Raw genomic sequence first — 14,462 nt, forward strand, 5'->3', positions numbered from 1 at the left:
ATTATGCATCCTTAACATTGAGTTCATTCTTGTTTGCAGTGTTTCCTCTCTTACGGCTTTCTCCTACACCGGCAGATGACTACAACTTTAATTTAGATGATAATGAAGGAGTTTGCGATCTGTTTGATGTCCAGATACTAAATTATTAGATTCTATGGAAACTTGGGACTGTTATCTACCTCTAACTGTGTAACATTTTAGATTTCTTAATAACCTAAGTATTTAAAATAATGAATGTAACACCTTTTAGTTCACTGATTCTGAAGTGTTCTTCTCTAATACTTTCTTTTTTACTTCACAAAACTTCAACCATAAAAACAAAGGGCTCTGATGCGATAGGGGAAAAATGATTTAATATCTACCAGCCTCCCCTACAAACAATTAGTTACATTTTTGGATTTTAGTTTTACTTCAATTCTGAATCCTTCTGTTTTCTCCTCTTATGAGAGGAAGATAAAAGTAGACTTCAAGACATCAAAACAAAAAATGTTGGCCAAGGGCTAATCACTGTTTGTCTAGTATTTTTACTGCCATGAAACGATTTCTGAATATCCTTCAATCCAAACAGACATTCACTGCCACTTATAAAATGAAGGATGTAAATGAGGATATGTAACTGTTTCAGTGAACAGATTTTGTGAAGTGCCTTCTGTTTTAGCACTTTAAGTTTATCACATTTTGTTGACTTCTGACATTCCACTTTCCTAGAGTATAGGAAAGATCTGTTTATGTAGTTTGTTTTTAAAATGTGCCAATGCTTGTACATTAACAAGATTTTTAAAAATAAAGTTGTATAAAACATTTAATTTATTGGTCTTTTGAAGGGGAATTTGATACATCACCATTACATTACAACTGAGCCATTAATCTTGTAGCTTCATCAACATTAACTGGTTCATTTTCATGATGCTGAAGACTCTGAAGGGAGAAAAGTATTAGTTAAAAATTTAGATAACAACAAAAATAATTTGTGTATCATCTATTATCCAGTTTAATTTTCTCTTTCTCTCTCTTTTTTTTTTTTAAACTGAGGACCTAAACTACACTGTGCCACTAAATAAACTACATCCCCAATCACTTATTTTTTTGAAAAAGGATCTTGCTAAATTTCCAAGGCTGGCTTTGAACTTATGATCCTCATGCCTCAGCCTCCCAAGTAGCTGGGATTACAGGTGTGCACCACTATGCCTATCCATTTTAATTTCTTCTAGTCCACACCTTTTGGAAGTAGAACAATAAATTCATATATTCAGTCTAAATGTTTCAGAGTCTGAATATGAATGCATATGCCATACATACTATAAAGCCAACTACTAAAAATTTCATTCAATTTCTAGGCTTTGAAAATGGGAAGTTTTCATTTTTAATGATTTCTACTTGCCAGTTCTTTCTGGAGAGGTTCCAGAGAAAGGCCTCTTGAGAAGTGTGCAAGTTCCTTCTGTATGTTCACAAAAGCTTTATTCACTCGGTTAACTTTTTCATTATTCACAATGTTTATCTATTAAAAAAAGAAAAAAGGGAGTAATCCACAATCTCATAATAATTAGATAAAGTGTATTCATCTTTACTCTTGTTAAACCTAAAAAGTGGGACAAATTCACACTAAATCTGTTATAGTCTTACCTGGAAATTTTAGCTAAGAGGTTTTGGATTTTTAAAAATGATGAATACGTCTCATTATCTAGACTTCATTGGCATAAGCAGGCCACAATATGTGACCAGTCTTTCGAGGCTGACATTGCTATCATGCTTCATCTGTAAAACAAATCTGATTTAAATGCTTTTAGTCCCCTTTTTTCAGTAGACTCTGAATCCTTGACCACCTTATCTTAATGGAAGCCCCCAGAAGCCCTCTTCCAAAGAGGTGGGGGTAGTGTTCTGACATTCAGTGATACTATCAAAACAATTTCTTTCCTTAAAACCTTCAGCTCCTTTGCACCATAAGCATGAGAACATTCTGGTACCCCATACTCATTGCTGTCACCTACCAACACCACAATTATTAATCCTTCATGAAATATTTCAAACCTTGGCTCACTTACCCCTCTCATGCCTAGTGACATCAAAAATCTAATCATATGGCCTCTGAATTTCTCACCTCCTGGGATCTTTTCCACTATCTACCTCAGCTACTCTTATATATCTTCTGCAACTACTTCCCCTCCTTATAGCTCATTTAGTTTATTAACAATTCTTAAACCTCCCAACAATTTCATGATTTTTCATCTCTTCTATCCTAGTTTTCTCCTCAGCCAGCACAGATTTCATGACCATCATCTTATCACTTAACTTCTTTACACTCAACTTCCCCTCTCATCTTTCCCTTGATCAAACTTGCTTGGCAACCTGGTTAAGCCCAGAACAGAAGCTAGAAAAAAGTCACAACCAACTGACTGACTTTACTTTAAATTCATCACCACAAACTTCAGTTTACCACTCATATATAATGTTTGGCAATCTTACAACCTTACCTAGCAAAGCCTATTTGTCTTGGCTTCATTGTCAACTATGAAGATGATCTGATGTAAAACTCAACTTCAAACCCACGGTATCACTCAGATTTATTTCCTTTACAGCATTTACAAAGCCAAACTGCTGGATTAAAAGCTTAACTCGGCTTATGAGTTAAAAGAAAATATCTCTTTTCTATGACTACTGTGAGAGTCACTGACTCCTGGATAACTGGCTCTACCTACTATTTAATTTGAAAACATTTTCTTAAAAGAATGTTAAAGATATCTACTTGAAGAAATTACTCAAATATTTTAAAATATAAAGAAGGTAAAGAAACTCCTTTTCAAATTTTGCACTTCAAGAAACAAAATAATTTATCTTCATTTGAGTCCCAAGATAAAATTCCTGAGGAGAAAAACAAAGGGTACCGGCTGACATTCCATATGTGAGCTGTATTAGTAGGTTCTTGAATAGAGGGTTCAGAAATAAGAACTGTTTTCCATATAGTAGTTTTTATTTTAAAAAATGATTTTAAAGTTATCAAACTATTACATTATGCCTCACATTTAGACTTAAAATGCCTTTTTACATTTGAATTTGAGAAAGGAAAACATTATTTTTCTTCCATTTTTTGTTTTTTAAACAAAAGAACTTCTGATTTCAATAGAATTCAGCTGTTCGGGAGTTTTACCACTGTGGTTTCCTTGCAAACAATAACAAATACTCACCTTCTTAAGATTAGTAGTAACTGGTTTTGCTTTGTTTTTAGCCTTAAAGTTTTTTTGGCTGGCTATGTGAAATACATTCCGGGACTTCTGCCCTCTTGATTTGTTCTTGCCCATCTTCTAGGAAGAAAGAAAAGGAGTTCAATTAAACTGCCTACCGTTATGAACTAAGTTCATTTAAGTCTTAGAATTCTTACGATACCTTTATTTTAAAACTATCTTATCCCTGATTATTTAAAAAACTACTTATATATTAAACAATTTCAAGGTCTTTCCCTCTGACTAGATTTTTTTGCTCTATTGAGTACAGCATATTTACCAATCCTTTAATATATCCCCAGTATCTGACCATAGGAGGTACTCAATTAATGTATGGTAGTTGAATTCATACTATCAACATGACTTTTTCTCTACAGCATCTGACAATGTTAACCATTATCAACTACCTCTCTGCTTGTGGACATACTAACAATACTATTTTGGTTCCTATCATACTGCTTTGTATCCTTGATTTCTTTCTCCTTTTTACTCTCATTCTCGCCTGATCATCCCATCAAAATTAGGTTCTTGCCCTAAAAACTTACTGTCTTTCCTCTGTAGCTAAACACATTTAGCCTTGAACTTTAGAAACAGCTCTCACATCTGATTTAATAAAGCTTGTGAGGAACATTTTTTAAAATAATAGTTAATACTGAGCTTTTGGTATATGTGCAAGCACTATGTTAACATTTTATGTGCTATAACTCATTGACTCCTCACAACAACTCTTTGTGAGAAGTACTGTTATCCCCATTTCACAGATAAAAAACTGATGGAAAGAGAAGTAGAAGTGCCCCAAAATTACACTGTTAGTGCCAGGGGATACCAGAATTTAAAGCCACGTAGACTAGATCAGTGCAAATGTTGGGTGATATTGCTTTTCAGATATAAATAAAAAATCAGTTCAAAAACATGGTGTAGTATTGTCTACAGCCGCAGTTGCTAGAATCATTTTTTTAGACCATAGACTGGCAAACTGTGCCTATGGACTAAATCAGACCAAGCACCTATCTTTGAAAGTATTTATTTAAACAAAACTTCATCCATTCATGGTGTGCTGTCTATAGTTGCTTTCCCATTACAACTATGGCCCACAAAGCCTAAATAGCTAGTATCTGACTCCTTACCAAAAGTTTGCCAACCTCTTGCTTAAGCCAGTTCACAATAGTCTACCTTGTACATTGCCATGTGATGAACCTTCCCAATTTTAAAAACCTTCACTGTCTCTACTAATATAGAAAGAGAAATATGTCTTGGCCTGGCATCTAAATCTACCAAATATTAACTCCTATATCTACATACACTGCACTAACCATCCTGGCCTAATTTCGCTAAAGGCAACTTCCATATTTTTCCTGTCTCTTCTTTGCTCATATTTTATCTCGACTGAAATTCATATCCTCCATTAATGTAGCCTTAGAAAACTTCACAGAGACAGCACTGCTATTGTACTCCAATGGTACATGTTCTTTAAAGAAGTGAATACAGTAGAGAAGACATGATTATTACACAAGAAGCAGAAAATACACACTAAAACCATTCAAATACGGTAATTTAAAATTTACAATAGTGACTAAAACCCATCCATGCACCTAGTGTTCGTTTATTAATCAACTGCTGTGTCGGGTACAGAACAGAACTGATATGTTTATGGAACACACACAGCCACATAATTATAGTATTATATATTACAAATAATATATATAGCTGGGCACGGTGGCGCAGAACTGCAATTCAGGGCCTTGCCTGTAATCCCAGCGACTCCAGAGGTTGAGGCAGATTTGCAAATTTAAGGCCCACGTTGGCAAGTTCAAGGCCAGCCTCAACCACTTAGTCTCAAATGACATGTGGATACACGTAAGTCAGTGGTAAAACCTCTTGAGTTCAAACCCCCATACCGTAAAACAAACCAACATAAAATTATATATCCTTGTCGGGGAACCCTCCTAATTTTAAGAAAAATTCTCTAGCCAGGCGTGGTGGCGCATATCTGTAATCCCAGCGACACCAGAGGCTGAGGCAAGGAGATCGCAGGTTCGAGATCGGCGTCAGCAATTTAGCGAGGCCCTGTCTCAAAATTTTTAAAAAAGGGTATGACTCAGTGGGGAAGCGTCCCTGGGTTCAATCCCCAGTATATAAAAAAAGAAAGAAAATTATCTGATAACCACATGGAAATCGAGATCGTAACAGACAGTGCCACACTGGGAACTTGCTAAGGGGTGGCACCAGGATTTCGGGCCTGGGTCTGTAGGCCTGCTATCCACTAGGGCTGCCAGAGGTAGAGCATGATGAAACCGAGCCCTCCGGGCCACAGCGGCACGATGCCGGCTCAGGCCTCCCTTAAACCCAGCGAATTCAAAACTAGCCAGTCAAAAAAATTTCATTTACCTCTCACCAGATCTTCGATACCAACGTGCAGCGGCTCAAGCTCCAGGTGACGCCATCTGCAGGCACACTCTTCAGGAAGTTCCGGTGGGAGGATCCACGCAAGGTTCCTCTCCCAAGTCGTAGCTCCGCCCACCGGGCTAAGCCCCGCCCAGGAGACGGAGTCAACCACCCTGCGGGTTGGCACTCAGAGAAGTCCCGCCCACAGGGCGAGATCCCGTCCAACCTTAGCCTTCACACAAGAGGCCCCGCCCACTTAGCGTAGTTCCCGCCCACAGCCTTGCAGAGCGAATCCCCGCCCTTCGAACGCGTGCTCCACCCACAGGGTGGAGTCCTACCCTTCTCAGCAGGTCGGTATACAGAGCGATGCCCCGCCCACCGACAGGAGTCCCGCCCATGGAGCGGATGAAGCCCCGCCCGCCAAGCCATATTCTACATCTGCGAGCAGGTTCCCACCCACCTGGCGTAATCCCGCTCGCTGACTGTGTTCTACCGAGCCAGCTGTCGCTAGCCGCGTAAAGCCCCGCCCACAGAGCAAAGTTCCACCCACCGAAGGAAGTCCCGCTTCTATTGCGTCCCTTGCCTTTCTCGAAATGGGTCTCTGCGCAGTCTCAGCGAGCTTGGGGTTTGGGAGGTACGGCTAAGACTGGTGAACTTTCTGGGGTAGGTTCGTGCACGGAAACTGTCTGAGGTGTGTTTGAGTCATCTGAGCCGTGAAGACCTCCTACAAGTAATCTAGCCTCAGCCGCTGCTCCTGCTCTGCCCGGACCCCCAGGAGGTGGCGCTGCGGTCCTCCGGTGGCATCCCTGGCTTGGCTCATCCCTGGCTTGAGTCTGGGAAAGGTCTAAAGCTATCACTCTTAGGGGAACATTTGTAATGAGCAAAAGTTAAAATGCTTTTCTCATTGTAACTTCCTTTCTTCAAAAAGAAAATTTCTGACTGCCCATTAGAGATACAAGGAACCAGTCACACATAGAATATAAAAACATGTACTAGGTAACAGAAAGATAGAAGAAACCATTTTGCCTGCGGATTGTGTGTGTCTGTGGTTACCATATATAAACGTTCTGGGTTGAAGTTTTTGGAAAATTGACTCAATTCTTACAAGAGGAAATCCCTATTAAAGCTAAAAGTTTTCACATGTTTCTATACTTTTTATGTCATAGGAAAAGCCAGATTTTGGAAAAATGTTGGCGTACTGACATATATATGTTGTTTTGTAACTTACAGCCTACACGCTGCTTTAAATAAGACTCCTTTTTTTTTTTTTTTTGCAAGTGAGGGTACAACTAAGGTTAAGAGTTTAATCCTTTTGCTGGCAGTCTCACAACTTCTAATTGATAAAGCCAGACTAGAATCCACCTGAGAAGGCGGATTTTTTCTGCCCTATCAACTATTTACCTTAGAAAAGTCCTTTTTCTGCCCTATTAACTATTTACCTTAGAAAAATAAGTCACTTTTTAATAAAACCTTTTATTATGTTTATGCCTATCAAAAAAAATAAGGAATGTTAGGCCTAATTACCTATCAGTGTATGTTTATTCGTATTTTGTGTTCTTTCTAAAGATCACCTTCTAAAAATACCTTAAAGTGATGGTATCAAATGCCTAAAATGTGAGGGACCAAAACCAAAATAAAACCAAACCAAAGCTACAGAAAACCATTAGATTATTTTACAAGAGCAGTGGTATTGACACATACTGAAGGAAATAAGACAGGCATAACTATAGTTTCTTCAATGTGAAGTTATTGATATTCAGGCAGAAAACAAAAAGATTTAAAGGAATGACATTACAGTGTTTAAACCTGTAGGCTCTAGCTTTTTTTTTTTTTAATTTAACCTTTGTCTTATTTCTTTATTTACTTACTTATGGTGCTGAGGTTTGAACCCAGGGCCTCATGCTTGCTATGCAAGTGCTTTTACCACTGAGCCAAAACCCCAGCCCAGGGTCTAGCTTTTATATTGAAATGGTGATATGAAGATACACAGATCAAGGAAATAACTTTATTATACAGACAAGAGTAGAGGCATTATATAAAGTGAGGAGGCATGGGTTTGTTTCACCTCTTCCACCAACCAAGAATGTAACCTTGGAAAAATTATTTCATTTCTTCATGCCTCCTTTTTTTCTTATGTAGATGGCCACTACACCCAATTCAAAGAACATTTATCATCTGCTCAGCATCTCCTTCTGGGTACCACTCTTCTTCCATCAAGTCCTGGTTGGGCTAACAGTTCATCTTCCTCCTCTAAGCATTTTCAAAATAGAGCTAATTCAGCAAAAGTTGGAAGAAAGATCCTTCCCTCTATTTCTCAGTTACCTGAGCTGAAACAATGTTTTTTTAGGGGGAGGGGGCATTAAATTGCCTTTGAAATTTTAAAAAATTCTTATACCTTAAAGAATCTCGATTCTTTTCTGTCTACTTACTTCATAGGATTATTGTGCAGTTAATGAAATGCAAAACAAGATAGCATAAGATATTACTAAGACAAAAAAGGAGCATATTAACTCTCTAAAAGCCATATTTTCCTACAAATCAAATGAACATATAAAAAGAAAAATATTGCTCAAAGTTTTAAAAAAAGTTTTAAAAAATTCATGCTAAGACCATATTTCCAGTTTTTCTAACAATCTCAAAGATAAGTAAAATCATAAATGGAAAAAAAAAACCTTTCCAAAATCTTGGTTTTCCTGCTGAGATTCATATGCTGGCTCCTAAAAGAATTGCCCCAGGAAGCAGTTTAAATGAGTAAACAAAGGTAATTAGGGAGAAGAAAATGAGAGTACACATAAATAATTACAAACTGTCTATAACAAAACTCAAAGTCCTTGACCTAAACAAAGCCAGTTTTGTACAAATGATACTGCAGAACAGTTTCATCTATTCAATCTATTCTGCCCACTATTCAGTTTCTTTCAATCAAAACAGTTTGAAGACCTAGGCTCTGTGGGCTCTTAAAGGAAGCACATGGCACATTTCTTTCTTTTTTTAAAGAGAGCACAATCACCTGGATTGAGTGTACAACAAAATGATGATTTTTGACAGAAAGTGGTAAGGACTATGATAAATGAACAAAAAATATGCTACTTATGGAAGAAAATAATTCTGAACTCTGGAAACATCCATGTAAAAGTTCTCATCTGATTGTCTTCCACTAGAAAATGGCCAACTATAACCCAAAGGCCAGATCTGTACTGCTTATTTTTATACAACCTACAAGCTAAGAATGATTTTACATGTTTTTAAATTATTTTTTAGTTGTACACAGACACAATATCTTTATTTTTATTTATTTATTTTTATATGGTGCTGAGGCTAGAACCCAGGGCCTCATGCATGCAAGACAAGAGCTCTACCATGATTTTACCATGATTTTACATTTTTAAATACAGAAAATTCAAAAAAATACTTTCTATTATACTTATAAGCTTTCTATTATATTCTTTGTGTATGTGTGTGAGGGGGTGGTTACTGAGGATTGATCCCAAAGTCTCATGCATGCTAAGCAAGTGCTAGACCACTGAGCTACATTCACAGTCCTACATTTTTATTTCAGTGTCCATAAATAAGGTTTCATTGGCACATAGCCACATTCATTGTTTATGTACTATCTGTGCCTCCTTCATGCTATAGTAGAGGTGAATCACATAGCCTGCAAAAGCTAAGATATTTACTACCTGACCCTTTACCAACTATAATTTTTTAAAATATTTTTTAGTTGTAGTTGAACACAATACTTTTATTTTATTTATTTATTTTTATGTGGTGCTGAGGATCGAACCCAGGACCTCGAATGTGCGAGATGAGTGCTCTACTGCTGAGCCACAATCCCAGCCCTATAAAACGTTTTAAAACTTTATCGGCCTGCATAATAGAAGATGAACAATATGGTGAAGTATTACTTTTATAAGTATGATTTTTATACTCAAAGGTATGGAAAACTTATAAGAATGAAAGGCATTTTTCTTTCCAGCATTCCAAGAAGGCAGATCAATCTTTACATCGGCAATTTGGATTCCTTTGCCTATAATGGTTCTCAATTGTTTTCATGCTTCAGGGCTGAAAGTGGAAGATCTCAGATATGTAGAAAACACTCTTACCTGAATTCTTCTTAAGAAGTGGAAAAGGGAAAAATGGCTTAAAACTGAGGGAGAAGGTGAGCCTTCCCCGAGACTGAGGAAATGGTTGGGAGAGAGTGTGGTTCAGAGATTTCTGTGATTGACCCTTATGTCTCTGTGGAATATACCACATTGGCACCAAGAAGCATCACAAAGGGATCAAGCATTACGTCTTCAAATGAATTAGGACATTGGCCGAGTTAATTGCTATGATGTCAAATTATACTTTTTACTTTTCCCCCATCCTTCTACAATCATCATTTGACACTCCATTACAAAAAAAAATGTTTTATTCTCTACTTATTTATTTATATTACTATGGGCTCATCAGTTGCTAACTTATTATCATAATTCATTTTGATGGTCCCATTTATCATATTCAGCCAGTGAATGCTCCTTTAAGCACCACCTGTCTGCATAATTTTGACCTATTCCAATCACTCTTTGCTTCCTCATTTGCTCGAATGACCAAAAAAAGAAAGGAGGAGAAGGAGAAGAAGCATTCCAGGTTCATCTAGTTCATTAGTTCTTTCTCTTAGAATCAGTTATTTCTCTATAGAAAAAGAAGAAGATAGAAGAAGGAGAAACAGAACAAGAAGAAGAAGAAGAAGAGGAGGAGGAGGAGGAGGAGGAGGAAGAGGAAGAAGCATTCTAGGCTCATCTTGGACCTATGCTTACTGGAATAAGTTCTGTCCCCTAGAATCAGTTATTTCTCCATGGAGCTCTGGTTTCTTTTATTGAAAAATTATATGAAGAAATCATAATCAGAGTATTGATGCTTCCATATCTTTGCAGTGGGCAGAGATGGGTAACCTATTCATGTTTGCATGTACTGTTTTGTCTATCTGCCTGTGTATAAATATTCACATATCTCACCAACTGTATTTATTCTATATGTACAAACCATGAGTTCATGCTAAAACCATAGCATGGGGTTTAAATTAAATACCATAGGGTTTATTTTAGTTTTCTGTCATTCTTACCTATTTTTAATTTCCTTTTCCACTGGTGAGAAACCAGACTCCTATTGGTCTAATATATCCATTTGGATTATCTTCCTTAACTGTTGCCGTCTACTCACCCTGGCCCTGTCCTATGCAGGTGCCCATCAACCATATGGGCTGCTGCCATATTCATAGCTACCACCTGCAGAAATGGTTGGTTTCCTCATCCTGCCCAGTCTGACTTTTCCTGGGATGCTGCCATCTTTCCTCCCCCTTCTAAGATCTAGTGATTTTTTTTAGACTGAATTAGGAAGAAAATAAGGAAGGATGGGGAGGAAGGTAAGAAGACAAGACGCCTGCAGAGTTTTGGATTTTATTCTGTAGAGTAGAAGGACTTCTCCCTACCACACCCTAATAACACACGAGTACATGCACATGCGCACACACACACACACACACACATACACATGCACAATATGGTTTGTTGTAGGGAATGATTCTAGTGTCAGCAGAAAAGTAGATTGGAGGATGGAGGGGTTGCAGACAAGTTGGCAGGCTCAGGAAACACATGATGAGGCTTAATGATGGGATGGACACCCCTTGGATGACCTTGCACTTACTTTGACTCCTCTGACTCTATGAAGAACAGTCCAAAAAATTATATGCATTCTTCGTCTCTGTGTAGTTTCTTTGTGCACCCCCCCCCAAAAAAAAAACATAATAAAGCTATACTCCCTTGAAGTCTGCATTTCTACGCAGGAATGATGACACACCCTTATAATCCCAGTCACTTGGGAGGCTGAAACTGAAGGATCACATGTTTGAGGCTAGCCTCAGCAACTCAGTGAGGCCCTATCTCAAAATAAAAATCAAAAAGGACTGGGGATGTAGCTCTGTGGCAAAGTGCCCTTGGATTCAATCGCCACTACCAAAAACAAACAAAAATCTTAATTTTTAAATTTTTTTATGAGAAGCCAATTAGATCATGAAATTTTTCATTATTGCTTGTGGAAATAGTCTTTTTTAACCCCTCAGTTACAGAAGCATTTATTATAAACTATGAATGAATATTTCTGACCTATTTATATAAAAAAATAGAGTACAGCAAATTCAGTCTTCTACCTTTATATCTAGACCAAATTCCTGGAATATGTGGAGGTTAAGAGCCAGTTAATGAAAAAAATGGTTAACTCTGTGTAGTGAAGGAAAAGTAACTCCTTTGATTGATATGAAGCTGTTGGAGGTAAGTCATAGGCTTTTGCTTTTTGCTGTGTATTTCTATAGCTAAGCTTCAGATGATGTTGCATATTTATCTTCATATCTTCTTCGACCCAGGTCCATTATTCAATCACACTTGTATTCCCATCCAGGATTATATATTTCTATCACATGGGAGATATGTCATAAGCATTTGCTGAATGAAATAATTTCTGAATTATAAAAAGCAAGCAAGGATTGAAACCAATACACTGACAAATATTTTAAAGCATGATTATCATTAGCATGACTCAGACATACCTAGAAGAAGACCCTTATCTTCTTATAGCACTGCTCCCTGGAAATATAGGTGCTCCACAATGTGTTTTTAATTCAATTAAGAAAATTTTGTCAGAGCAATCTAGATAAATGCCTAGATATCTAGAACCCCTACTAATTACAGTCACAAGAAAGGGCTTTCATATGAAACACATGAAGGTTAAGAATGGTCAAATACAAATCACAAAGACAATAAAAATATCCAAGGGGTACACGAAGGCCTTTCACATCTTTTATGACATTTGGTTAAAATGCAAGTAATGATTAAAAATGAGAGGAAATTGTGAAATACAAACAGGTGCATGTTTCAAATGGAAAACTGCCTAAGGCAAAGAAGGCACTGTGCTATTAAATTATAATCTGTCACTCTAAGTGTCAGCAATAGATAAAAGCAAAAATAAAAAATGAGGGGCTGGAGTTATGGCTCAGTGGTAGAGGGCTCACCTTGCACATGCAAGGCCCTGAGTTCGATCCTCAGCACCACATAAAAATAAATAATAAATAAAATAAAGTTTTATATATAAACATAAAAAAGTCAGTCTGCTAGTCTTCAAGAAGTAGTATTTATACTATCAAAAAAAAAAAAAACTAAAAATGCAAGAGAAAGAGATGAAGAATGTAGTGCTTTTTTAATTATCAAGTTTAGTAGATTATGTAAATTCCCAAGCCATCTAAAACTAAATAATGGTTTTGTTTTTCATTGGAAATTATGTTCAGAGTCTACACATTTTTGTTTTTGTTTTGGTACTGGGGATTGAATCCTGGGGTGCTTAACCACTTAGCTACATCCCTAGCTCTTTTTATTTTTTATTTTGAGACAAGATCTTGCTAAGTTGCTGACTCTGGCTTTGAACCTGTGATCTTCTTGCCTCAGCTAAATTTTTTGAGCCTACTCTTGTTCTACAGCAAACCCATTGTACTGAGGTCATACTTTGAATGACATGGGTATCTACATTGTGATAAATACAACAAAAAGTTTTGCAGACAATGAAATATTTTACAAACATTTGGCTCCTTAAAACTTTTTATTTTTCATTTTGAATTAGAAAAATGATGAAGCATTACAGTGGACATTTGGAAAATTCAGAAAAGTATAAAGAAGAAGAAGATGAAGAACCAGCAATCGTTGCATTCTGATCAGCCCTCATCATCTTTCTCTGACTTGGATTATTGTAATGGCGTCCTAATTGTTTCCCTAGTTGTTTCTTAATCTCAGCCTAGCAGCCAGAAATATCAGTGCTAAAATGTTGATTAGATTGTGAAATTCCTCATCTCAAAATCCCCCAATGTTCTTTTCATCACTCAGAACAGAAGCAAGTATGAATAATGGCTTGTGAAGTTCCAATTGACTCCCCTTGACCCCTGCTGCTTCCTTATCACTCATTTATCACACCAGGTGTGCCCTTGCTATTGGACCTTTTTTCGTGGAGCACCCACATTCTCCCTAAATAGGAGCAAGGCTAACTCCCCACCTCTTTCAGGTATTCTCTCAAACATTATCATTCCAGGGAGAACTTCCCTAATGACCTCTAAAATTGTAGTCCTCCAAGATCCCTACCTCCTTCTCTGCTGTCCCATTATCACTATATAACATATAATTAATTTCTATCTGTCTCCTTCTGCTAGAATGTTAAACTCCATAAAGACAGGTCTTTTGTCTGGTTTTGTTTGCTGCTATTGTTAGTTTTCTAATGCTGCATAACAAATCATATCCAAATCAAGTGGCTCAGAACAACAATCATTTACTGTTATGTTTTCAGTGGGTCTGGAGTTTGGAAGGGGTTAGGCTGGGTGGTTTTGGCTCACAGTCTCTTAGAGGTTTCAGTCATATGTAGTCTGGACTACAGTCAGCTAAAGGCCTGATTGGGGCTGCTTCCCAAGCAGCCACTCACATGGCTGTAAACTGGTGCTGGGCTATAACCACGATGACTCAAGTCCTTCCTAAATGGACCTCTCCACAGAGCTACTATAGTATCCTCAGAACACAGCAGCTGGTTTCCCTCATATTGAGTGTTTCAAGGGAGTATGGGAGAAGTCAGTGGTTTTTATGACTGAGTTTTTGAAGTCAAATGCCATCACTTCTGTTGTATTTTATTAATCACACAAGCCAGTTCTGATTCAGCTGAGGAAGGAGACTATACAAAGAGCTGAATATCAGCAGGGGAGAATTACTAAGGACTGCCTGGGAGGCTGACTAGTGCATCTCTATGCCCCTTGTGCCTGAAACAGTGCCTGGAACACAACAGGAGTCCAAGAAA

General features: G+C 37.5%; 2 protein-coding genes across 4 annotated transcripts in view; one reads left to right on the forward strand and one right to left on the reverse strand.

Annotated features, from left to right (window-relative positions):
* E2f5 (E2F transcription factor 5) overlaps positions 1-806 on the forward strand; it is a 29,799-nt gene extending 28,993 nt beyond the window's left edge. For both annotated transcript variants that reach the window (XM_046458629.1, XM_046458630.2), the window contains exon 8: positions 40-806. In XM_046458629.1, the coding sequence (XP_046314585.1) occupies positions 40-149 (110 nt within the window). In that variant the 3' untranslated portion in view covers positions 150-806. The remainder of the gene's footprint in view (positions 1-39) is intronic.
* Positions 785-5,762, reverse strand: Rbis (ribosomal biogenesis factor). Of its 2 annotated transcripts, none has more exons than XM_046458632.2 (4): positions 5,607-5,762; positions 3,183-3,299; positions 1,382-1,498; positions 785-918 (listed from the first exon to the last, which is right to left on the reverse strand). In XM_046458632.2, the coding sequence occupies exons 2-4, from the start codon at positions 3,294-3,296 to the stop codon at positions 850-852; spliced, it is 300 nt and encodes a 99-aa protein (XP_046314588.1). In that variant the 5' UTR covers positions 3,297-3,299; positions 5,607-5,762; the 3' UTR covers positions 785-849. The 2 variants fall into 2 exon arrangements, with proteins under 2 accessions (XP_046314588.1, XP_046314589.1); XM_046458633.2 differs by having other exon boundaries at positions 3,183-3,296; positions 5,607-5,749.
* Positions 5,763-14,462: the final 8,700 nt, after the last annotated feature.

This window comes from Marmota monax, unplaced genomic scaffold (assembly GCF_021218885.2).
Source record: "Marmota monax isolate L192 unplaced genomic scaffold, Marmota_monax_Labrador192_F-V1.1 WCK01_AAM20220418_F8-fsc00147, whole genome shotgun sequence".
Taxonomy (NCBI): domain Eukaryota; kingdom Metazoa; phylum Chordata; class Mammalia; order Rodentia; family Sciuridae; genus Marmota; species Marmota monax.